The 27,165-nt window shown below is 40.5% G+C and overlaps 1 protein-coding gene across 1 annotated transcript in view; it reads right to left on the bottom strand.

Moving 5' to 3' along the window:
• LOC101398395 (solute carrier family 28 member 3-like) overlaps positions 1 to 27,165 on the bottom strand; it is a 95,154-nt gene that overhangs the window by 25,500 nt on the left and 42,489 nt on the right. The window contains exons 2-3 of the mRNA XM_087444848.1: positions 15,923 to 16,021; positions 13,394 to 13,476 (exon numbers count right to left, since the gene is read on the bottom strand). Coding sequence (XP_087300974.1) covers positions 13,394 to 13,476; positions 15,923 to 16,021 — 182 coding nt within the window. The remainder of the gene's footprint in view (positions 1 to 13,393; positions 13,477 to 15,922; positions 16,022 to 27,165) is intronic.

Here is a 27,165-nt window from a genome sequence, read left to right as displayed (position 1 = left end):
GGCCATGAGCTCGACCTCCCGATTTTGGGGAACTTGGATTTCTATTTTATCTTGTTCCCAGTTCATCAAGGCCCCTAGTTTTGATAATATGTCCCGCCTAAGGAGAGGAACAGGGCTTTCTGGCATATACAGAAAAGAATGTCTTAGTCTCTTTGATCCTATTTCACAGGTCAAGGGCTCCAAAAACCTTCTGGTCTCTCCTCTACCTGATACTCCTTTTGTATCACATTTTCTTTTTTGAAAGGTTTCCTTTTTGAGTATTTAATATCAAGAGTGTGGCCCCAGTATCGAGCAAAAATTCAACATGCTCTCCTCCCACTGCTAAGGTTACCCAGGGCTCTTCTGGCGAGATGAGGATCTGGTTGCCTGAAACCAACCTCGGAGCCCCATGGCCCCATCACATCTCATCTGTAGTCATGGGAAGTTGCCATGGCTTGGTCTTGTCTGAGCTCTTCCCTCTCTGGGGTTGATTCAGACAATTCCACTTCCAATGCCCTTCCTGTCTGCAGTATACACACTGATTAGCCTTCAATTTCATTGGTGGCCTTCTGGTCCCATGGTGGCGGCTGGGGTCACTCACCCATCGTGTCATCGTCTTCTCTCTCGGGTTACCTTGAACAGACTGGAGGGCCACCACAAGCAGAGTAGCTTGCTTCTGCATCTTTTGGTCATCTTTCATTTCTTCTGCCATATCTCAGTTGCTTAACACCCTGAAGGCTACCTCCACTAACTGTGCAGAAGTGGTATCAAGCCTTATTGTCAATTTTTGGAGTTTCCTATGGATATCTGGAGCACTTTGAGATATGAAACAGGTATCAAGAACCATTTGTGTTAATCACATTTACCCACATAATATAACCTAAGAAGGTTTATTATTATTTGATAATTTTTTACGTAATTTAATATACCAAATAAGCCTAACTATTTTAATATCTCCCTCTTTATAGAAAGAAAGAACAAGTTGTTTGAGAAGTCTCAAGGCCCCACTGGAAACCTCCCCAAAAGAAAGACTTTACTTAGGATTTGAACCTTGGGGAAATTTATCAAAAAAATATCAAAAGGTTTTAAAACACTTGGTCAAATGACAAATAATGTTTAGTTATCCATTTAACCAAGGTAACAACAGAAAATGTCACAGGCAAACAGAGAGAGTGAAACAGCCTAAACAGAAAACTCGAATAGAGAGACTTCAGCCTCCTTGAGCGTAGGAAATTATTTTAACAAAATCTAGATTCTCTCTCTTGTAAGTAGACTCACTCAAAGGTAAAGAAAAAAAACCTTTGTAATCTCTTTGTCAAGAGTAGACCAAAACTTTAAGATTATCCTTTTAAAAGAGAGAAAGCCAAATTTTTCATTTTTTAAACTTACTTTTGATATAGAAAGTCATTTACTTAATTGAATTTATTTTAATCTATGTGTAAAACTCTTTTCTTGGGCTTTTTACTTTCACAAACCTGCCTTTCACTTGCTTCTTACATATAGAATTTGTTCCATGTCTTCCTTCCCTTTTTTTCTTCTAGTACTGTAGGACAAATTTATCTTTTTTAACAAAACAAATAAAAATATCTCTAGTCTTTATGTCTCCTTTACTGAAAACAGACATTTTACTTCCTTTAAATACAAAGATGTTTCCCTTATTAACTTTTAGTAGCTTTAATCACGTATATTAACAAGAATTTTTAGCCTGTACAGACTTAGATTTTGTTTGTGAGAACTAAAAAGTAAGTAATTACATAGTCTTTTACATTAGTATTCTATAATTTGACAAATTTATAAATACTTTTTATAATTTTTAGGGACACGTTACTTCATAGTATAATCTTTTAGTCAAATATAGGACCTGTTTACTGATAGACCTGAACATCTTTTAGTTTTTTTGCAATAAGCAGTCAAAGTAGATTAACCTTTATCTGATATTTTATCTTAGTTAGAAATTATCTAGATATTTAATGAATTTTTTATCATTTAATTCAATCAAGTAAAACTTCAAAGTTTTAACTTACCAAAGAGATTTTAGAAGTTATTCTAAATACATATATTTATAAAATAGAATTATTGTTAAGAGTTTATCCATAAACTCTTATCTCACTTACATTTAAGCCATTTGTTTTTAACAATCATGTCCGGTTTACTCACAAAAACTTTACGTGAGACCAAAGCAGTTAGCCATTATTTTAAGTTGTTTTAAGTACATATATTAGAACACATGATTACTGTTAAAAAGTTCTCCCAAAAACTTTTACCTTTTTACATCTATTTAGTTTACTTGTTTCCAACAATTATTTAGATTGCCTATAAAAACTTTATGAAATATCGGACAAAATTACCTATTATTTTAAGTTATTATTTTTGTTGACAAATTCTGTAACAGAGATAACACGAGTTTGTTTGACTCATAAAGGCTATATGTTTACATTATATCCTATGTTGGTAACTCTGAGGACCTGTCTATTTTAATTAAATAAAATTAATTAATGCTTTTATTACTGAAGCATAGTTCCCATTTCACTAATTAATCTCAAATATCTTCCAGCTGATGGAAAAAAGAGCTGAATGGGGGGTAGGGGTGAGGGGTGCTGAAGAAAACTGCTTTGGAATTGAAGTCCCCTGGAATATTCAGAACTATGACTCTTTCTTAGAGACTTAATCCATGTTGTATATTCCTGAGCAGTGTAAAAGTTAAACAAAGATCTTTTGTCTTAGGTTTTGGTCAATTCATTGACTTGGATGGAAATGCATGGTAAGGAAAGAAATATACTTTGAGTCATCCAATTAAAGAATAATAGCACAGCACTCTTGAATGTTTGTGAGAGAGAGAGTGGGCCCGACAGCCCACGATGATCTCCAGTGGTTCTCTATATAGAGATTCATTTTATTTGTAGTTTTTCAAGGCCTTGAGAATGTGAAGTTCTTTATTCTATGCTCTTAACCCTTTAAACTGATAGTCAATTTAAATTCTTGGTTGAATGAGGAATTAAAGTGTTGGATTTATTAAGACATGTGTTGGATGAAATAAGTCCATGCCATCTTGGTTTTTTAAAAAAATAAACTCAAATAAAAGTGTTCTTGAGCTTCTCTTCAGCCTGTTTAGAAGTTGGCCTTGCATAGAATACTGAGCTAAGCCAGCCAGTGTTCCATCTTCGTGCTTCCTCTCTGTGTTCTTAGCTAGGCGGCAGCTGTGTGAGGAAATGTGCCCCTGGCTTCCACGGTGACCCAGAGATGGGAGAATGTGAGCCCTGCCAGCAAGCCTGTGAGAACTGCATGGGCCTTGGTTAGGACGAGTGCAGCAGCTGCCGAGGACTGCACCTGCTGCGTGGGATGTGTATGGGTCCCAGGTGGAAGGAAAGTTCTGGAATGGTATGTGCCTCCTAGGAGAGATTGCAGGTGTCTAGCTGCCTCCTCTGCCTCCCTCCCTTCCTCCCTCTTTAAGCCTTGCCTTTAGGATGTCCAAGAGATGAAGGCTGGGCAGTGAAACAAAAGTTTGGAGTAAGAATCAGTTTGGGTCACTCCTGCAGCCTCTTTGACACTCACAGTGGGAGAGGGTAGGAGGCTGTGGTTGGTTGGCATTTGGCCAGGAGGGAAAATCCAAAGGGCAACTTACCATTGGTCTGGCCACTTGAGTTTCTACCTGGGTGGAGTAGACCTTGGAGAAAATAAAGAGAGTCATATAGGGAAATGGCCCAACTTCTATTTTCTCAGAGATTTCAGAATAGCTTCTATCACATTCATGTTCCTCTTTATTACGGTGGAGGAAAACGTTACTGGTAGGATCGGCTTTTCCAGTAAGACAAGGAGGAACTGCTCTGAAGTATTGGAACTTAAGCTAAAACAGCTGCTCTTTCTGCCTGGATTATTAGAACTTGCCATCCTTCAAGCTTGCCTTTTAAAAGTTGCCCTCTCCAGTTGCAGATGGGGAAAGGGGAGGGCTTGAGAGGGGGCAGGAGGGAGGAAAAGTGCGGGAGCCTGGAATCTAACAGCAAAGGCCTGCATGTATTCATTCCTACCTGAGACTGCACGATTGGCCTCTTCACGCTGGAGCCTCGGTCACAGGCTTCCTTGCAAAGTAATTACAAACTTTTGGTGCCCTGTGTCTGAGGTGGTTAAAAACAAAATCCTCTTCCTGCTGGAAATAGCTGACTCACATTCTATGCAGAGACACTCATGAAAACAAGAGATGCTCTCCGTTTAATTTTGAGGCAAGGACTTCTAAAAAAGGTCATTTCAGTGCAGAAGCTATGGAAACTGAAAGGAGGTCTCTCAGGATGAGCCTTTTAAGGGCTGGAGAGAGCAAGAGATCTGGGTCAGGAGAAAAGGCTCGTGCTGGGTCTCAGAGGAAGGATGTCCATGGCTGCTGTCTACTACGATAGTGTTGCACATGCGACTTAAAGGAAAAGCAGCTCAGAGACCATCACAAACGCACCAGCGAAAGGCCACAGAGAACATGGGGCTGATTTCAGAGACACAGCTGGGAAGAAAGTCATTCAATCCAGATTGGAATATCTTCTGTGAATTATAGCTGAACCAAAATGCTGAAAACGAGTTTGTCTGGCATTCAGGCATTTGAGAGGCAGTACACGCCAAGACGAAAATAGTCTGGTGTTGTGTTTCTAGCTCAGAACCTGTGTATTTTATCTGGCATCCAGATGATGAAAAGGTCCAGGGAGGGGCCTGCCCGGTGGCGCAAGCGGTTAAGTGCACGCGCTCCACCGCTGCGGTGGCCCAGGGTTTGCAGGTTCGGATCCCAGCACACACCGACGCACCACTTGGTAAGCCACGCTGCAGCGGCGTCCCATATAAAGTAGAGGAAGATGGGCACAGATGTTAGCTCAGGGCCACTCTTCCTCAAGGACAAAAAAGAGGAGGATTGGCATCAGCTGTTAGCTCAGAGCTAGTCCTCCTCACAAAAAAAAAAAAAAGAACAGGTCCAGGGAGCCAAGAGTCAGAGCAGACTCGATTCCCCAAACGAGTACACGCCCCTTTCAAGTAGACTATGCACTTTGCAAGCAGAAATCAGACTTTGATTGTTCCCCTTTGTCAAATCACCACACCCACCTCTCTACATTTTCTACCATCAGAAAACAACAACAACAAACACACACGTAGACACAGAGAATACACTGGTGGTTACCAGAGTGGAAGGGGACGGGAGAAGGGCAAAAGGGTAAAAGGGCGCATGTGTACGGTGACGCATGGTGAACACGGTGTAGTCCACACAGAAGTAGAAATATAATGATGTTGACCTGAAGTTTATATAATGTTGGCAACCAATGTTACTTCAATAAAAAATTAATTAAGTTAATAAAAATGTAACGTTCTTGAAGCAAGGAAGGATTAGTCCATTTGGGGATTTTGCACTAATAAGGGATTTTAGAAGCAGAATGTTGCTCATGGCCGGACAAAAGCAATCAAGTCAATGATGTGGCTGCACTTTTCCACTTCTATGATTTAGGAAACAAGACATGTAGGCTGTTAACAAAGAGAAAAGAGTGTTTCTTCACAGAGCGAGATAAGGCCATAGCTCAGCTCCCCCAGCATATTTAGACACCACTGAAATGGACAGTGAATGAGACATGCACACCATAAGACCCTGGGAGGATTTGAGCCCATCCCTACATCTTTCTCCTGACTTCTCTTCCTTAAAAAACAAGGTTGAGAGTGTAGCAGGAGAGCAGAGGGTTCCAGAGAACAAGCATTAAATAGCTACACCTTGAAGGTGATGGAAGGCAGACTGTAGTCATCCTGGGTCAACTTAGAGGGAGCCCAGACAAATTAGAGTGTGTATGAGAGAATGCAGCTGCCTAGGTGCTACCAGCAAGGCGTTGCTGTCATTGTTTAGACACAGATTCAGATCCAGGTAGGAAAGGTAAGATGGGAAGTCCATTCTTCACCCAGTGAAGGACAGTACAAAACGATCATTCTTGCATCCAAAGACCATGACCCACCCCACGAGTCTAGTCAGCATGTGTTGGGGAAACACTCCTGAAATAAAATCCAACTAGAGTTCACTGAATTCCTCTTTCCATAAGGTGGCTAATCACGATGAGAGTGGCAATGATGAGAGGGCCATCATTCTGTCAGCTACCAGTGGAGTGGGAATTCCTCCTACCTCTCCAGGGATGGAGACTTCCCTACACCTCAGACCATGCCTGGGAATCCTCCAGCCAAGAATGAGTAGTCACCAAAGACGGCTGGTCAACTCTCTGCTCTTCCCACCACCAAAGTCACTGCATAAAAGTACAGATCATCCCCAGATCCCCTGCCCTAGTCACTCATATATTGTGACGATTACTTAATTCAGTGTCCCTACATGGCAGTAACAAAACCAATATGAAACAGGCTGCTAATGGCTTCAGCAGGGACTCAGGTGTGACACAGAGCCACCACGGGTGGAAACGTTCAGTTGTGGCAGGCCAAGGACCTTGAAAGAAGATAATGGCTGAAACCATTGCTGGGAATGGAAACCGTTTACTCGATTACTGTTCAATCATCTGGATTTTCTCAAGTGGTTTTCCCCCTGGCAGTGCTAGAAGGTCCTAGGAATTTCCCCTGCCCACCTATTTCTGTCACTGATAAAAACCATGTTTGTGGCAGGCTCTAATTACATATTATGTCGATAGTCTAATCTACGAAGCACAGACACGGTGAATTAACATTTTTCTTTGACCACGTCCTAACAATTTATCACTAGCCTGTTTTTGATCTTTATTCCTATGCTCTGAGAAAGACTGGAATCCCAGAGGCCGTCACGAACACTGAAAACCACTCATGTGTGGAAAAAAAATTCTCAGTAGAGGGGAGATATGTTGCCTAATAGTAACTGAACTCTAGAGAACTTTAAAGATGCCATGAAAATCTGAGTTTTAGGAGGACTCTGTAGATGTATACAGTTGCCTCTTAACTTAGAAATGAGGACATCATTTTTACTTAATTAACCAATCAGAACTCGGAGCGCAGGAAACACACGTCTCTGGGTAAGCACGTAATTAAACCTTTGCCCAGTGGGCTGAAGGAGCCATGTGTGTCCATGTGCCTTGATTGTTAAATATCCAGGAATTTTGTAAGTGTATGCTTTAAACCATTGGCAGCTTGAACTCAGCTACAGTGGGAGTATTTATACCACAGGAATTGGCAAATGCTACAAATCAAGTTTTTGTTTTGTTTTATTGTCCAAAGAGCCATTTTACACCACTGCTTTGGCCTCTACCAAACTATTTTAAAATCCAACTTAATTACTAAAACGTCTCTCTAGTGGCTGTGGGCTTTAGAGTTAGGCATATCTGAATTCAAATCCTGGCTCTGTTCTTTATTATCAATTTTTGGAGTTTCCTATGCATATCTGGAGCACTTTGAGATATGAAACAGGTATCAAGAACCATTTATATTGATAACATTTACCCACATAATATAACCTAAGAAGGTTTATTATCATTTATTTGATAATATTTTATGTAATTTAATATACCAAATAAGCTTAACTAGTTTAATATCTCCCTCTTTATAGAAAGAGAGAACAAACTCTTTCAGAAGTCTCAGGGCCCCATTGGAAACCCCTAAAAAGAAAGACTTTACTTAGGATTTGAACTTTGGGGAAATTTGTCAAAAAAAATATCAAAAGTTTTTTAAAACACTTGGTTAAATAGGAAATAATGTTTAGCTATCCATTTAATCAAAGTGAAAACAGAGAATGTCACAGGCACACAGAGAGAGTGAAACAGTCTAAAAAGCAAACACTAATAGAGAGACTTCAGCCTCCTGGAGCATAGGAAATTATTTTAACAAAACATAGATTCTCTGTTTTGTAGGTAGACTCACTCAAAGATAAAGAAAAAAAACCTTTTATAATCTCTTTTTCCAGAGTAGACCAAAACTTTAGATTATCCTTTTATGAGAGAAAAATAAAAAAATTTTATTTTTTTAACTTACTTTTGATATAAAAACTCATTTATTTAATTGAATTTATTTTAATCTTAGTCAACTTGACTATGTACAAAACTCTTTTCTCAGGGGTTTTACTTTCACTAGCTTTCTGTCACTTGTTTCTTACATTTAGAATTTGTCCCATGTCTTCTTTCTCTCTCTTTTTTCTTTTAGTACTGTAGGACAAATGTATCTTTTTTAACAAAACAAATAAAAATATCCCTAGTCTTTATGTCTCCTTTACTGAAAACACACATTTTGCTATCCTTGATTACAAAGATGTTTCCCTTATTAACTTTTAGTAGTTTTAATCACATATATTTATCCCTTCCAGACTTTGATTTTGTTTGTGAAAACTTAAAATATTTACTTCTGTAAAATGTTGACTTTTACATTGGTATTATATAGCTTGGAATATTTATAAATACTTTTTTATAATTTTTAGAAACATGTTACCTCATAGTATAATCTTTTAATAAAATCTTTTTAGTTTTTTTGTAATAAGAAGCCAAAAGTAGATAAATTTATATCTGATGTTTTTGTCTTACTTAGATATTATCTAGATTTTCAATGAATTTTTTATCATTTAATTTAATCAAGTAAAACTTCAAAGTTTTAACTTACCCAAGAGATTTTGGAAGTTACTCTAAATACATATGTTATAAAATATAATTATTAAAAGTTTATCCATAAACTCTCATCTCACTTACATTTAAACCGTTTGTTTTTAACAATAATGTCTAGATTACTCACAAAAACTTTATGTGACACCAAAGCAGTTAGCCATCATTTAAAGTTAAGTACATATATTAGAACACATAATTATTTGTTAAAAAGTTTTCCCAAAAACTTTTACCTTTTTACATCTACCTTTTTATATCTATTTAGTTGAGCTGTTTTCAACAATTATTTAGATTGCCTATAAAAACTTCATGAAATGTCAGACAAAATTAGCTATTACTTTATTTTTGTTAACAAATTCTGTAACAGACACAACATGAGTTTGTTTGACTCATAAAGGCTATAGTTTACATTATATCCTGCATTGGTAACTCTGAGGATATACCTATTTTAATTAAACCAACAAACTTAAACAAGTTTTTATTTACCAAAGATCGTTTTAGATCATGTTAACTTAAAAGACATCTGAGCTAGTTTTTATCACATTTAGAAATAATTTATATAAGTGCTTATTTTAAGTCAATTAAATAGAGCTCTGTTTAGAAATTATACCATCCGGATACACATACATAGACATGTAGACAATTGCAAACAGAGCTCTTTAATATTTTAGCCATGTCTTAGGCACAAAATTTAAAAGAATCATGAATCCAAACTGTGACTTGTGCAGATGGCTAAAGATTTTTGTTAAGATTTTTTTTTTCTTTTTGCTATAAAGATCCTTTTTTATAGCTGGTTTTAAAGTCATTTTATCTTTTAGAAGCTTCTGTATATTAATGAAAGAATGCATTCCATTGTGAGAGGTTTTGAATCCTCTCTTTTAGGGTGGACTTATCTGAAACAAGGTTTCCCAAAAATGGCCAATACGGTTTTAAATATTTTAAAAGTTTACTTATTTTCACTTGCTTAATTTGAGATCTGGAATTTTGGGGAAGCTGAAGGAGGGGAGCTCAGTAAGGGTGGAGAGGGAGCAGCAGATTTGGTTTTCTTTCACTAGCATGTTTGTTTATTTAATTCTTTTTTCTTTTTTTCATTTTTTTTTTGTGTGTGAGGAAGATCAGCTCTGAGCTAACATCTGATGCCAATCCTCCTCTTTTTGCTGAGGAAGATAGGCCCTGAGCTAACATACGTGCCCCTCTTCCTCTACTTTATGTGGGACACCACCACAGCATGGCTTGACAAGCAGTGCGTCGGTGCGCGCCTGGGATCCAAACCGGCAAACCCTGGGCCGCTGCAGCAGAGCGTGTACACTTAACCGCTTGCGCCCACTGGGCCGGCCCCTAATTATTTTTCCTTAAAGAGGCATTACGGGATTGTTGATCAGAGTTACAAGCCTCAAAAATTAAAATAGGCTTCCCGTTGGTTGTTTAATTTTTTATAGTCGGCTTTGTCTCCAATCACATATGCAGATACACCAGTTTGGGTAAACTGAACTTGCCCCATTTTGGCCATTTTAAGACGAGATCTCTTTTAGCAAGTTTAATTAACATTGCCTGAAGGGTGGCTTTATATGTGCTCACAATCCCCACAACATAATTTAAATATAATTAGGCAAACGAGATGTAATCATTTTAGATAAAGCCCATGATTTTTAGCTGGTCCTGTTGGAAAAGGTTAGTGCAAAGACAAAAACCACAAAAAACCCTGACAGATCCAATATCCAGTAAAAGAAAAATGGGACCAAGTGCTCGGTGGACAAGTACCTCGGCACTGTGGTGCACGAGTTCCGTTCCTCACCAAAGACGTCTTCTCAAGTTCCGAGCGGAGTTTCTTCCACCACCAAAAGCAAAGGTGACCTCTGGAAGGTGGATGGTTAAAGAGATGAAATGACTCCAGGAAGATCTAATCTGGGCAAGAAGAGGTCGATGGAACTTCTCTAGCAGAAAGTGAGAGGGAAAGAAGAACAGGGAGGTGTTGAGTTTTCCCCAACGACCGCTGGTAAAGAAACTGAGGAACAGAGAGAGATCTGAGAGGCCTAGAAGCCGGTTTGTGAAGGAAACAGAGAGGGATACCAAGATAATCTGTTGGGCGTCCCCACTTCGTTACAGATGGCTCAACAGTTAAGATCCAGACTGCAGGGACCTAACCCCACCTTTTACCAGTTACAAGATAAGACTCAGACTCTAACTCCAGAGACCAGCTCCGTCTGTCACAGACACAACATAAAACACAAAAGGGCCCTCGAAAGGGCTTCAAGCCCCCAGCAGTGACAAACTCAAATGGGCTTCAAGCCCTCACTGCCCAATGGCTAGTCACCAGGGATTGCTTCCGTTAGCCAGAGCGGAGCATTGGTTCTTCCGGAATGGCCGGGTCAGGCAGTCCTTCCAACCACATGGGGACTCTCACTCCCCTGAGCCAGGCTGCCTCCAGACGGGGATCTGAACCCTGAAGCCAGAGTCCAACAAGCGAATCTTAGGACTTGAACCCAAGGCTAGGGCAGCCTTAAACCCAAGGTTCATGCGGCCTGATTTTGTGAGACAACATAAACAAATAACTCTTATAGTTGTGCCATGGGGTTGGTGCCACTTACCTCCAACGAGAGATTGTCAGAGCAAAATGTGTGGCCGCTGGGTCTCCCAATGGGGAAGCAATGTCAAGCTGGCAACACTGACACCAAGAAGAAAGTTCCTCCCTGTGAGGCTCACCCCTCAACCTCCCATAGCATGAACAGGTTCTCTGTCCATTGGAAACCAGATGGTTGGAAGAATAGAGCTTCAGAGGGACAGAGGTCCTGTCTGGGTTGTAATTTGTACACGTGGTGTGGGGGCAATGTTTGTATCTGATGACTTCTTCCGGGGAGGAGGGTGTCCACCAGAGAGGGAGTGTGGAGAGGCCACAGGGCCGTATCCACAACGATTGTCCTCTGCTTTTCCTGGGATTCTCCTGGTCCCCTCCACACCTGCTCTGAAACCTGGCTTCCCTGCAGGTGCCTCTTTCCTCAATGACACATCTAACAGAGGCCTCTCCTTCTCCCGCTTGAGGCTGGGTGAAAGGAATTTACTTGCACATTTAACCGTTGCCACTTCCAGACCACAGGACAGCATTTCTAAAACAACCACTTCTCGTCCCGTATAGAAGATTCCCAATCTTCAGGATCTCACAGGACCCTGGCCCTAGCTGGGACCACTCCTCCTCTTGGTTATGGCCTCCAGTTCCCTTCCTTCCAACAGTCATGCCCACATGTCCAGTCTCAGCACCCTTCAGGTTTCAGGGCACAGCTCAGTCCTTCACTTCTATGAAGCCCTCTTGCATGTCCTCAGGGAGAGGTGTCCTCTGCACTTTATTCCTCCTGTCTTCTCTGACTGTGTTTTGCTGTGAAGCCTTGACTGACTATGACTTCCTGGAGAATAGATGTCTGCATGCCCTGCAGCACCAGCACCTGGGACACTAAGGCTGCTTGACAGGCATTTGTTGAGTTACTGGATAAATGCAATGGGAGTGTACACTGCTTTTCTGGAACAGTATTTTACAGCTGTGGGTTGGACCCATTAGTGGGCTGTGAAGTCTCACAGGGCATGATAACCATCATTAAAAGGAAGAAAAAGACATCTCAGAGTGACTCACACAGAGTGATGATAGGTATTATTTCATGAAACTTTTGTGGTTATCATGTGTGAATGTGTGTACTGAGAATTAGAAGCAGTGTTCTAGACAATATTGAAGAAATATAAGTGTAGCAAAGACAAAGTTTTTCATGTTCTAGTTTGGGAAAGGCTGATGATGCATTATCCTCAGTTGTGGATATTGTGTTAAAAAGTTGCTGTGGTGAAGGGCAATATTTAATAGGGCATGTCCATCTACTTTAGGGCGGATTTATCAGATTTCTTAATTGCAGGGAATGTGTGTGCTCCACTACAGCAATCTGACACTGCATACCATAAAGTAGCTAGAAATAGACACTTGGTCATTTGGTTTTCTAGGCTCCACAACTGCCAGTCTCCTAGTGATTGTTTCCATCCCATTAACATTGGTGAAACCTGAGTACCTCTGACCACCCAGGAGAATCTCTCAGCCTCCAGGGTCAGAGATTCATAAAGTAAAATGAAAGATGAAACTGAGCTCAGGTTTCTGAGGTGGTAAATATTTTTGATGGTGTTTATGTGATACGAGCTTTCAATCCTAATTCTGTCCAGCTCCAGAGATATATTCTGGTATGTAAAAACAAAGTTCCTCAGAGATTAGGAATTTAAACAGGAATTTAGAATATTGAAAAATACTTTGGCATTATGATAGAGTAACAGACAGTCTTGGACTAAGAATCAGAGCTGAAATTGTAAGTTAGCTTTGTTCCACTCTAGCTAACCAACCTTGGGTAAGTCACTTCTCTGAGCTTCATTTTCCTGAGCCAAAACATAAAGATCATAATTTGCCTCCCCTACCTAATGGGGGATAAGGACCAGGAACACCTTCAGGATACTACAAGGTAAGAGCAAGTTTGTTGGGATTTAAAATGGATTGGGTTTTGAGAAATCAATTGCTTATTGACTGACATTGAGAAGATGAATTAACTACTTTTGTATGGACTGGAGCAGCTATTTGGTAATTCATACCGTTAATTAGACGACTGTCCCAGATATTGGGTTCCAGGACATCAGCAGTTTGAATTTACTGTGTTGATTATCCTAGAGCTCCATTAATTTTTCTGAAAATGGTGTTGGGTGAGTAATGGGGAGGGGCGATTGGTGGTGGTGACTATCTCTGATAAATCATAATAAATGTTGAAAGTTAGATGAGGATAAAACAACCACTTTGTTTAGAAGGTAGGTGTGGTTATTTCTCTGGTTTAAACCTGTACCCTTTTTGATATGTCTCTCGATCATTGTTTTCGTCTTCTTTGTTTTGTGGAGAATCCTGTTCAGTGGTGACCTGCTCTTCATCCTGGAAATCAAACATTGGAACAGAGATGGAATAATGAGAATCCTGGGCATAATGGACCCTGACTTCTTTTGCTCAAGATTTTGGCAAAGAACTTCAAAATGTCCTTTTAAATCATTATGCAAGAGGATGGCTCCTACTATCTACTGCACACACATTTTTTCCTCTTGTCACAAAAAAATCCAGATCACACATCTCTTCCTTTACTTCCAAAGGAGCCGTTGGTATTATTTCCTTTTCTTTAGGAACAGGCTTGTATCTCTGTTTATTGCTCCTGTCTCTACTGTAATCATTCAACCGCTGCTTTGTTTTCAGGCAAGTGCTGAATGAAGTTAACACCAGAGGCTGCATAATTTCCCTTTGTACTCTGCAGGGCCTGGTTTCCAAAGGACTGAGATGAAGGGGAACAATATTTGCCACCCCAAAATGTGTCTCTTCAACATGAGGATTATTTTAGGCTGACTGTTTTTAAGAAACAATAGGCTCAGAAAGTTTATCTTGTTACCTCCCCCTTAACTGCCGAAAAGAATTCAGATTAAAAAACCTGTCTCAGGAAGCGAGCTGTCACCTGAACATGACATGAACTAGGTGGTAGACAGAGAGGAACCTAGAAAAGCCTGTTTGTTGGGCTCCTTTTGTGTTCTTCTGTTTCTGTGTGGCCAAATAAGCACTTCTTTTCCAAATGTCTGCTCCTTTTCACCTACCTGTGAATTGCCTTCCTTCCCTTTGAAGTCCCTGAGGATTTACCTCAGGATAGTTACTCGGTTTTCCTGGGTTTCTCCCATGTATGCATGTTATTAAATTTTGTTGGATTTTCTCCTGTTAATCTATCTCATGCCTATTTAATTCTTAGACCAGATAGAAGAACCTAGAAGGGTAGAGGTAAATTTCTTCCTCTTCTGCAGACACCGAGGCTTGTTATATTCCTAGCAGGCCGAGGCTTAGTCTACAGATGTGAACACTAGCTCAGCATCTTCAAGAGCTGCTAAACTCCCCTTGGGAACTAGAGTCCTTCTATCAGTTGAAATAGAGTGAGTGAGTTGAAATAGGGCTAAAGGGAAATATTTCCCTTACACAGCTAGTCCTTGCTCTAAATAACCAAATGACCTATATACCTGGACCACCTTTCATGGACAATCTTTCTAGGTACTGTTTGAGCTCTTAAATATCCATGACCCATCCTATTCTTGGGATGGCGTAGGGGATTTCCTACCTCTCTCCATTCTGCAATAATGTGTCAAATAGTTCCAGCTATTGTAAGCTATGGCGAGGGAAGGTGGGGGTAAGTATACAGGTATGGAGCAGTTTCGAACATGCTCTAAGAAGTATAATGCCAAACTTCAGCTTTAGTTTTCTGTCATATCCCATGAGGCCTTCGATTCTCTTTAAAAAAAAATCATAGAAATAAGTCATTAGCATATCTCTGAGTCAAATGGATCCTCAAAGATCATCTAGTCCTTGATGCCAAACTCTCTTATACTTCTGACTTAGACTGCCTTCATTTTCTGGGTTGGGCCTCAGGAACTAGGAAGGTGAGGGGATAATTGCAAGAGAGACCAGCTGAGTCCTAGCTGCAGTTGCTAAGGTCGTGGTAGAGACCAGCTTTATTCATTTTTCCCCTAACACTTAGCTTGGCCAATCGTCAAAGTTTGGTAAATTTTTTATTTAAATGATCATAATCATTATTTTCCTATGGTGAAATTGTAAAGTTACCTACTGTCTATGGAATGTCTAACATTACTGTTGTTTTCTTTTTTTCCCCCAACTTTCTCATCTTCAAAACAAAACGAAACAACAGCAACAAAACCTTCTTGACCCCACAGTCGTGGACATCTGCCCTCCCTCCTTCCCTTCACAGCCAAACCACTTGAAAGAGTTGCCTTTACTTTTAGTAACCCACTCCCTCACATCCTGCTCCCTCAAGCCACTGTGATCAGGCTTCCACTGAGACGGCTTCTGCCAAAATCATCCAAGGACCGTTGCCAAATCCAGTAGCTACTCCTCAGTCTTCATATTTCTGTTTACAGTGGTAAAGTTTCTAATTTTGTGTTTGATTTTTTTGTGAAACAATATTAAACAAAAAAAAGACTTCACTTTTTAGAGCATTTTTAGTCTCACAGCAAAATTGAATGGAAAGTAGAGATTTCCCATATGTCCACTGCCCCCCTGCATGCTTAGCCTCCCCGTTATCAATGTCTCCCACTAGAGTGGTACATCTGTTGCAGTTGATGAGCCTATGTGGACACATCATTATCACTCAAAGTCCATAGTTTACATTAAGGTTCACTCTTGGTGTCGTACATTCTATGGGTTTGGGAAATGTATAATAACACATATCCACCATTATAGTATCACGTAGAGTATTTTCACTGCCTAAAAATCCTCTGTGTTCTGTCTATTCATTCCTCCCTCCTCTCCTGGTAACGACTGGTCTTTTTACAGTCTCCACAGATTTGCCTTTTCCCTGCTCTCTGTTCTGCACATCTCTACTCCTCAGTGAGTTGTCTTTCCCTGATGTGTTCTGGTTTTCATGAAAGTTGTCTTCATTCTAAGAAGAAAGTACATATTACAAAAATAAAATTTCGGAACCAAAAAACAAATGTTTTTTCAATGAATGATACCTAGAAGCCTTCTGAAGTATGGGACAGCAAAGACGAGAAGTTTAGATGAGTCGGCTAGTTAAAGAGAGAACCAATGAATCTTGGCTCATAAAGACATAGATGATTTTTGTTCTGTTTTGTTCCAATAGAAAAGATTGGTGTGGGCCAACTGGAGGAAGACAGAAAGGAGGACATTGCCCTCGTCCAGACCATAAGTCTTTCTAATAAGCAGAGCTGAGACTAGGGGGCAGGTTTCCAGTCTCCTTTCCATCACATCACATAGGCTTTCAACTTATAAAATAAAAAAAAAAGATAGTAAACCCTAGGCCGATAATCTTATTCTTAGATGTTGGATTTAGCGATGTTAAAATGTGTTTTGTTTGGTTTAAAGCAGTCTCTGGTAGTAACGAGCGTAAGAAAAATGCCTCCTCTTGTGAGGCTGGTGTTACTTTAAGGAACTGAGTGAGGTGCACTCTTGGAGGGGTGTGCTGACCCCCCAACTGCTTTTTCCAGATGTGACAAACACCTGGCTCGCTTCTCTTTTACCTTTTTTTTAGGGGGAGTGGGAAGTGTCCAATTCCTCTCCCATCTCATCCTAGCTTGCCTTTTTATAAGATACTTTTTATATGGCAACAGACAGATAAATGGTGTCAAGTAGGTCCCTATATCTTTTCAGGAAATGTCCCCTGCTAGCCCTGTTGGCTGTGAACTTGTCTTTGAAAAAAGAACGAGTATATCACTTGATTTTAACTTTAGATCTCTGGCTGGTCCCAAGGATCTAGAAAAAATTGCAGTTCCAATTTGTGTTGCATTTTCCATTTACTGAAACACAACAGTGTATAAACGTGAATAAAATCTAACTTCAAGCACATACATGTGGGGGGGTCAGAATTGTGTCACCCACCCCAAAATGTGTCTCTTTGGCTTGATTATTATTAAGGATAAAAGACTTTGAAAGAAACTTTGACCTTCCTCCTAACTGACTAAAAGAATTTAAGATAGAAGGCCTGTCACCTTCAGGACAGGCCATCACCATAGATAACTCTGGGTGTAATAGACTGGGAGGATCCTTGCTAAGCCCATTCTTATCAAAGTTCTCTCTCTCCGGGTCGCAGTGTCTATAGATGGCCCAACAAACATCTGTTTATCAAACATTTGCTTTTCCATCTCCATGTAAATTGCTTTCCTCCCCTTAGAGGTAGCAAACTACTACCCCAATCATTTTCCTTTGTCTTTAGCTGAAGATGGTATTTAAGGTGGTGGCTTTGGCCATTTTGGCGAGTTACTCAGTTTTCCTGGGTTTCTCTCATGTATACGTGTTAGTAAACTTTGTTTGATTTTCTCCTGCTATTCTGTCTCATGTCAATTTAATTCTTAGAGCAGTGTCAACACAAACAAACCAATATACATTCTATTGATAAGAGAGATATGGTGAGTTTTACTTGAGTATATGAATTTTAGAAGAACGTAATTCAGCCCATAACCGTGGGTGAGACTCCACTTGGAGAAATAATGCCAGAAAGGAATAGCTTTGTATGCCATAATGCAGGATGTATTTTTTAAAGAAAGGCAGAATAATTTTATCCTAAAGTAAAATCGCTGGTTGTTCCAGGATGAGAAAAAGAAAAGTGTAGGAGAAACCAGAAGGGATATAGAAAGTTGTAGAAGATTCTCAGAGAGGGAATTTTGTTTGTCATTGTGAAAATTGGCTAAGGGTTACTGGCTTCATTTATAAGAATTTCTTCTAAATTTTGGTCTCAAATATTATATTGATACAAAACCAGAATTTGGTGTTCTCTCTGTTAAAATGACAAAACTTTTTTGGATTGTTGATCTGTTCTTGATAAGAGGTTGTAAAGAGGTTTTTCTTTACTTTCTGAGTAATCTGCCTAGAAGGCAAAGGTTTTGTGTCTTATCAGAATAATTAACATATAAAGTAACATATACAAATTGGGAAGGGGATTACTCAGGGTATGTCTCCCCAGAAAGTGGTCTTTAAAATGAGGCCTGGAAAGTGAGGGGGACGCAGTCAGGTGAATTATGGGCTACAGTTCCAGGCTGAAAGGGTTGAGGCCAAGGCAGGAATGTGGCTGGGGATGAGGCCCCTGGTCTTTTTCAGGACTCTAGACTGTAACAGAAGGGTAGTGGGACTCTTTCATTGTTGTTTCAATTTACATTTCCCTAGTGACACGTGATGTGGAGCATCTTTTCATACGCTTATCTGGCATCTGTACATAATCTTTCGTAAGGTGTCTGTTCAGGTCTTTTGCCCACTTTTTAAATAGGTTGTTCATTTTCTTATTGATTTTGAGTTCTTTGTACATGTTAGATAATAGTCCTTTATCAGGTATGTCTTTTGCAAATAATTTCTCCAAACCTGTGGCTTGTCTTCTCATTCTCTTGACAGTGTCTTTCACAGAGCAGAAGTTTTAACTTTTAATGAAGTCCAGCTTATCAGTTGTTTCTTTCATGCGTTGTGCTTTTGATGTTTTATCTAAAAATTCATCACCACACCAAGGTTGTCTAGATTTTTCTCCTAAGACAGCTTAGAGGAATTTTATAGTTTTGTATTTTACATTTGGGTCTGCAATCCATTTTGAGTTAATATATTTCACTAGATTTATACCTAAGTATTTTATTTTTGGTGATGCTAATATAAACAGTAATGTGTTTTTAATTTCAAATTCCACTTGTTTTTGCTGGTGTATAGGAAGGTGATTAACTTTCACATATTCACCTTGTATCCTGCAACCTTGCTATAATCGCTTATTAGTTGAAGGAGATGTTGGTGATTCTTTTGAATTTTCCCCAAAGGTAGTGGGTTTTACAGGGGAGGTGAGATGATTGATTAGGTTTGGGTTTTTTAAATGATTGTCGTTGCTGCTGTGTGGAGAATGGTTTGCAGGGGTAGGCCCTGTTGGTATCTATGGTGCCTTCATGCAAACTAGAAAAAGGCTTCTCTTCTGGGGGAATCAATTAGAAAAGATGCACTGCTTTGTCCCAGCCAGGCTAGGCCAAGGGCTTCAGCCCCCTGAGATGTCATTTTGCACATACATGGACACCCTGAGGAGGGGGAGCATGGAGTATGGGCAAATAGTGCAAAGGCTTTTGCAGTCACCCAGGGATGGTGCAGTGATGCTGAGAGGAATCAATAGTGCAGAGAGAGAGAGAGAGGTTGAGTTCATAGTTAAAATCAGTAAGAAAGTGGTGATTATTTAGATATAGTTGATGGAGGGGGAGGTATCAAGGATGATTCAGAAGTTTCTGGCATACATAACTGAGTGGGATAGGATGGTGACACCATTTACGGTGCTAGAGTAACACTGGAGGAGGAGCAGGTTGGCATGAGGTGGGGGACAGAAGATGGTTCCATTTGGACATGTTTTGCTTGTGAGACATTGAAGTGGGGATGTGGAATAGGCGACTGGAAGTCAGGAAAGAGATCTGGGGTGAAAATATGGTTTGGGAGCTGTTGCATATAAATAATCATTGCATATAAAAACAGATCATCCAAAGAGGACTGTAGGATGGGAAGAAATGGGCTGGCCCTGGAGAGGAAGACCATTGTGTTTGGAAGAGGAGGAGAAGCTGGTTCAGGATACTGAGAAGCCAATATGCATGCAGGATAGGGAGGAAATTGGGGTCTGTGGTTGTCTTTTTTTTTTTTTTTTTTCTTTTCCACTTGAGATTGGAGAGACTTGAACATGTTCTAATGCTGCTGGGAAGTTTCTGGTAGAGAGGGAGAGGCTAAAGATGTGGTATTGAGAAATAAATGACAGGGCCAGGTTTCAGAGAAGGCTAAAGAGGATGGATTCCAGAACATAGGTGGGGGGATTGGTCTTTGATGGAAAGAGTGAGAGAGAGGATGGATAAAGATGCCTTAGATTTAGAGACCAGAATTCTCTTTTCTCTGAAGGAGAAGTCAAAACCATCTACTGAGTTTGTTTTGTTTCTGTGTGAAGTCAGATATTTCATCAACGAATATTGATCGAGCATTTTCTAGTGCCAAACATTGTGGTATGCTCCTTGTAAGGTGTTATGAATGATGTTGATTGCAGTTAGGCTTGGCCTCTGTGATATAATGACAAATATATATTTTGTCTTTGTTCCTGGTTCCTAACACAGAGCTTCTAAAACCCTTGGAATTTCCTGAGTGATGGGAGTGTTAGGAATGTCTTTTGTTATTCATAAAGGATCCCCTTTCCCCATCTCAGTTTATGCTAACAAAGCCCCCAGTGATCATGTGGAGACCCCTCGCCCTCCAGATCCCATAAGAACCTGCTCACCTTCCCTTCAGGGAGAAGGTGTTTTAGATCACAAGCTCTGCCTCTTCCATTCATTGATCAACGAATCAAGTTTCTGCTCTGCTATTCTGAACCCGTTCTCGTTCTATTGGTGTGAGCAACCCTGGGCAAAAGGACACACTTGTTGCTCACTGACCCCGTAGGGTTCGGTAACAAAAATTTTGCAAGCTTATCGTTAAAACTTTTTAGTCAAAGTGCTCTCTTTCTTTCTGTCTCTCTCTACACACACACATCCCAATTTGAGAACTTGTTTTCCTTGTAAATGTTAATCTAAAACTGCCTCTTCCCTGTGATATGCTTCTGTAGTTCCTCAAGTGGAAAATAAAATTGCTACGAGAATAAAAATAAGTGCTCAAACTCTGAAAAGTAGTGAATACAGTGTGTGTGTCTTGTTTCTCTTGAAATGTGTACATTAAACTTCCTTTAAAGAAGCCAATTTAAACACTTTAAAAAAACAAAACATGGGGGCCAGCCCTGTGGCTTAGCAGTTAAGTGCGCACGCTCCGCTACTGGCGGCCCTGGTTTGGATCTGGGCACGCACTGATGCACCGCTTGTCCGGCCATGCTGAGGTGGCGTCCCACATACAGCAACTGGAAGGATGTGCAACTATGACATACAACTGTCTACTGGGGCTTTGGGAAGAAAAAGGGAAAAAAAGGAGGAGGATTGGCAATAGATGTTAGCTCAGGGTCGGTCTTCCTCAGCAAAAAGAGGAGGATTGTCATGGATGTTAGCTCAGGGCTGATCTTCCTCACACACACACAAAAAAAAAAACAAAAAAAAACCATGGAACTCCCAGAAATCTTGTGGTCAGCCCTTTGCTCCTGGACAGGTAAATGCTTTAAGTCATTTAAAAATAGGCCGTGTGGTTTCTCATTCTTTCCTCCACTGGCCTCATCAGTGCTGTTGTCCCAGGACCCACCTAAGCCAGTCTGGGTCTCTTTGGTAAACAGAGACTGGTGAGGCTACAGGTCTCTGGGCAGGTGAAGGTGAAGGTTAAAAAGCAAGTCCCAGGTCAGCTCTGCCCTGTCTGGGGCTCTGCCTGCATCTCCCATGGAAGGTTCACATAAGGCACACATGTCAGCATTCCAGCCGGAGGATTCAGCTGACCATTGAGTTGGAGTCAGGTAATCAGTAATTTTCTGGAATCAGCAGTTAGACCCAGGAGTGTGCCTAGGGCACCATCACAGGCTATTTGACTTGCCAGGCTTGTTTGTGCTTTTGATGTAAGTGCAGGACTTGCTTCTAGAATACCCCTAATCCATCCACATGGATGAAGCACCTTGATCTCTCCTTCCTTAACTCTTTTCTCACATCTGTTATTATGCTAATCAGTCATTAAATTCTCTTAGGAAGACCCAGTTTTAACGCTTCTGCTGAACAAAACCTCTGGTTTGCAATGAAAATTCCTGAAGCACCTGTAGCTGCTGCCTCTAGAGTGTGGGGCCCAGGAATGTACTCCTGTTTGGGGCTCTAACCTCCCAGCCCAGGGTTATAGATGAAAACCACACGTTTGTATCTTACTGCCTATGTGGAGGGATTTTAAAGAACATTACAGTCAACCTAACAATGTTGTGTTGATTGCCTTTATCAGAGAACTTGTGAGTTCCCTGAAAATAGGAGATATGGCTGTAAAAATACAGGATTTTAAAAAACATGTACAAATAGAAATGAGTGCCTTCATAGTAAACACCTTGTTTTGATATCTACCAACATTTCTGGCCATTAAGGATTGTCCTCTGTGCTGAATTGACCCATTAGGAAAGGGCCCAGTGTTTGATGGTGGATGTGATTTCGGGACATGGTGAAAGTCAGCCTTACAAAGTAGATTGATCATGCTCAGTAATATCATTTTGTGGGGGGAGTGGGGAGGTAAAAAATAAAGTGGAAATATAAAAAAACATAGACTAGATTTCTTGCTTGACTCATACTGAGGTTTTTTTTTTTTTTTTTTTCCTTCTTTTTTTGGTTATGGAATTAGATCTGTATAGAAAGAAGGAATGAAAAAAAAGGGAGCAATGTTTCATGGAAACTGACCACAAAGGAAAGTCAGATTTCCCTTCTGGGGTTCTGTGGATGGCCCTCCCTAATACCTCCCACCCCCCAAAAAAAGGATTGAGTTGAGCGATGCAGTAGAGTGTGAAAGGACACATTCCCAAGGGTGAAGCTCCAGGCTCTGGTTGGCCTCAGCCTTCACTCATTGTTGACCCTTAGAAGTCACTTGTGCCCCTGGGCCCAGCTTCCTCATGAGTAAGGAGGAGAGAGGGGCTTGGACTAGAGGGAGTTTTTCCTTATGGTCTGGTAATATGCTCCCCTAAAAAGTTTTCTTGGTCATATAAGTTTGAGAAATGCTGAATAGCATGTCTCTGTCTTTAAATATTCACAGTGACCATTACTGTCTTAAAGGCTAAGAAATAAGAAGCCCGTGAGTACAGAGTCTTGTCTAACTTTCTTTATGCCCACATTTCTCCTAATTTATCGGACCACAGAATCCACCCCCACCCCCACGACCTAGTGACTGCTCCCAGAGCTGGTGTTTCCAGCAGGACTAGATGCTCTCCAGAGTTCCTCTCAGCTCGACAGTGGATGAAAAAACTACTTCCCTAAATAGTTTTTAACTCTATTGACCAAGCCTATAATTTCCCCAGAAGGCTCGGCAAATAACCATTGTGTGAATTCCTTGAGATCCGGGAGATGCCTTATTTGTGATTGTATTTTCCCCCCAGAACCTAGGATTCTGTTTTGTATAATAGACACTCAGAGTGGAATTAAATTGAATGTTTTCAGTTATTTGTTAGTAAACCTAAAATACAGTTTCTCATTTTGGGAGTCTGAAAAAGTTACCTTTAGACATGAATTAAAGATTTGAACAAAGTCTAGATGAGAGAAAATACAAACAATAATAATGAATAAATTGTTAATGTTCACTAAGGGCTCATTATGTGTCAAATAAATCACATAACATTTACTCATTCAGTTTACCAGTGAAGACGACGAAGTGTGGAGAGGTGGAGGGCCTACTGAAGCCTGAGCTGCCGAATGGTGGTGAACCGTTTTTGAGCTGGATAGTCTGGCTCCAGAGCTGGAATCATTGCTTCCAAATCTCCTTCGTCTCACATGTAAACACAGTCAAAGGAAAATATTGAGCCACTAGTAATCAAAGAAATACAAAATGAAGCCTCAGTGATGTACCATTTGACTGTGGCAATATTGACAAAAATAATTATACAGTATATAGGTATGTAGGCCATAATTAAGATAATTATATAGTAAATGCAGAGAAACGAGTACTCAGGTTACTGGTGGCAGTGTAAGTATAGTCCATTTGGAAGGCAATCAAGAGCCACAGAAATTTAGAGGTTTTGAGCATCCAACCATGAAGTACAAACTAACTGTGGCAAAAACAATGAAAACTATTTGATGTCTATTAAGTGAAAAAAGCAGAAAAGAAAACAGAATCCCAGCTGCGATTACACCTGAGCACAGATGTGAGCCAGCGGTGTCCCTGGACAGGCATCAGGAGGGAACAGGAGAATGAGGTGTGACAGGGCTGGGACTGTGAATGGCTTTTTGTTCATTTGGAAACTATCTTTACTATAATGCTTTGCAAACATATTTAACTGGAACATAAGTTGAAGGATTGGGGCCGTTTTATCTCAATTTGCAATTAAAAAAGTTCCTGAAGTGGAAATCAAAAATTCAAACATCACAACAGTGTTACAATAAATACCCCCCCAATCAAAAAGCTGATCACTGCAGAGTTTTGGGGGTGCATTTCTCAGATTTTCCCAGTGCACATTTACAGTGTATTGGAGGCTTGTTTTTTCATTGGTTTATTCTGTGCAGACTGAAGTGCAGCTCATCTCTGGATGCTGTTTCATCTCAAAACCCTTTTTGTGTGTCATTATATAGAGAATTCCTTCATTCTAGGCTTGGGCAATGATTTCAAATTCAACAAATATACCTAAATGTAATTTAGATAAAATGAAAATGATAAAGTTTGCCACTCAAGTTTATGAAGCTGTTTAAAGGGGACGTTGAGAACTCAGGTCATGAATGGATCTCTGAGGGTTGAAGAGGCTGCTGTGATGTGTCTTAAGGCTGAAGTCTTCAGGAGGAGAGTTTTCTACACTTATACCTGCAGGAAGGTTTGGAAGGTTCTGGGGATCCTTGGAAGGTGAGGAGGTGGGTGAGGTATAATTCGATGCTGTTGATAACTGGGCCCGGTGCTCTTCTTGGTCAGAGAGTGAGGCTTCTGCTCTCTCTGCCCTCTGGGGGGTCAGCCCCCCGGGTTAAGCTTCCCCTCACCTCCTTCCTGCTGGTCACCTGGAGCAAAGGGCCATCTTCAAAGCAGCTGAAGCCTCGGTTTCCTTAACTGTTAAGTGAGAATTAAAGTAGCTACTTACAGGGTTGTTGTGAGAATTAAAGAGAAAATGTATGTAAAATGTTTCACAAAGTACTTGCTAAGTATTAATGTTAACAATTTCCTTTGTTCTGAGATAACTTCCTTCGTAAAAGCACCATCATTTTAATACCAGCTTTTAAGGAAAGAACAAAAAGAGAAACACCACCGTAGTAATGAACACTTGTTGAAACAGTGCATTAAATGCCCATCGATTTCAAAAAATGTCAATGTGAGAAAAAAATAAGTTCTCAGACCTGTGGAAATATAGTCTGATTAGCACAATCTTGCAGCGGGACTTCCCATCATCCTCCACTCTCCTGACACTCAGCCCAGTCAGTGGTCAGTCCCCTGTCCCTGCCCATCACCCATCTGCTGAGGAACAGCAAAGGGTTTTATCACTCAGGAGCTGGGACCCCTAGCTGAACCCAGAGCTCCTGTGCACAGGTGAGGAGACTGAAGTGCAGAAAGGTCAAGAAAAGTGAGGTCAATTCTGAAGACAGGATGAGAGCCACCCAGTATGAGGACAGTCATTTTGAGTTTCCTTCTAGATATTCTGTAAGACCAACACAGAGTGCTCTGAATTCATGGTATACTTCCCCACTCCCTGACACTGTAATTGGAGCATTTACACGCTGTACTATAGTTTCCCTACCTGGAAGAGAAAAGAGACTATGAGGTGGAAGGCACACTTAACAAAAAGCATCCAGGATTCTGGCCTACATTTTGAGGGGAAGAGAGTGGATTTTGAAATATTTGGAGTTTTTTGTTCTTTTTAATTTTTGGGTGCTTACCAACTGAATGAGCCTGTGCTAGGCCCAGGGAGCAGTGTGAGTAGAGGGGGGTGGGAAAGAGACATAAGACCAGACCCCAGTTATTAGGAGCTCACCACACACGTGCAGGGGTCAGTTCACAGAGACAGGTTCTGTGGAATGAGGTGCTGAAATGAGAGATGATGGTGACAACTCCCGCTCATTGAGTGACTGCTGTGGACCAGTCACCGTGTAGGTGCTTTATGGGTTTTTAATTACCACCAACCAAATGAGGAGGGTATTTTGAGCTGCGTCTTTCAGATGAGGAAACTGAGGTCAGAGAGGTCAGGTGGTTGCTGAAGCCGCACAGGAGGACGTGGCACAGTTAGGATTTATACTCACTTCTGTTTGACTTCACACTTCTGGTTTGCTTGGTGGCTTCCTGTAGTGGATGATGCTGGATTTCACAGAAGGGGTGATCATTGTAGTTGGTGAAAGGGACCATGTGCAAGAGGTTGAGCTGGATTTTAACACGTTGAAGGAAATCTGGCAAAGAGAGCACTTCTCATTCTTGCTAAAGGTTAGACTTAGATTTTGTCACATGGATTAAGAATATTTACTCTGACTATCACTTATAGCAAGCCACAAATCTAGACACAGTGTATGACCTGGAATTTTAGAAATTCCTCTAAAAACAAGAGGGGATCCAGTATTTTGGAATCAGAATTTCTGGGTCCTAGGGAGTGTTTAAGGTCTGGAGTATTTAACATTGGGAGTGTTCTGAAAACCCAGGACCTGTGGGCTGTGTGACAAGTGGGTGGGACAGAAACCAGGGACACTGTTAAGATGTCTCAGATAAAGAATTGTTTTTCACGTGTGGCCTAGCCAACCCCATAACCTCTGTGCCCTAGTTTTCTCATCTTTAAAATTAAGAGTGGACAAAATTATCTATAATGTACCTTTCAAATCTAAAATTTTGTTTCCATATATCTACGGTGCTCTACTCAGTATTATAAACTACCTAGTATTAGATAAAAATAAAGAGAAATAAAAGAAAGAAAAATGTATATTACTCTTCAGTCTGGAATTCTGAAGTGAACAATGAGATCTCTTATATTCATTCTTGGCCTGCAGTGGTAATGACGTTGAAGAGTCCTTTAAAAAACAAACTATCTGTTTGTTGGTGTGTGTGCACAAATAGATATATTTCTGTTCATCTATCAAGGTCAGGTCTGCAGATGAACTCTGCTGCCTTAGGAGACAGGTTTTCTCATTCCAAAGTGCATTGAGCCCTCACTCACAGCTTAAGGAAACCGGAATAACACTGAAGTCCTGAGGCAGCAGCAGGAAACACACCGGTCTTTGAGAGGGAGCCGGACAGATGATCGTTGTTTTTATCTCCAAATTTTCGTGACGCTAAACCTAAAAAGTTCAAAAAGTTGCTTTTTTTTTCCAGACAACCTGAGATCACACCTCCCTATACTCTCTTAAAATTGTCCATCAATTATGAGGTAGACTCTGATAAACTTAAAGGGAAGTTTATTTGGGGTTTTTTAGGACTGCAGACTGGGAAAGCAGAAATTCAAGTAGCACTTGAAATGTGTCTGGACATTGAAGGGAGAAGGGTGAAGGA

This window comes from Ceratotherium simum, chromosome 20 (assembly GCF_057802395.1).
Source record: "Ceratotherium simum simum isolate JZ-2026a chromosome 20, ASM5780239v1, whole genome shotgun sequence".
In the NCBI taxonomy this organism is placed as follows: Eukaryota; Metazoa; Chordata; class Mammalia; order Perissodactyla; family Rhinocerotidae; genus Ceratotherium; species Ceratotherium simum.
This window is presented reverse-complemented; position numbering and strand designations above follow the sequence as displayed.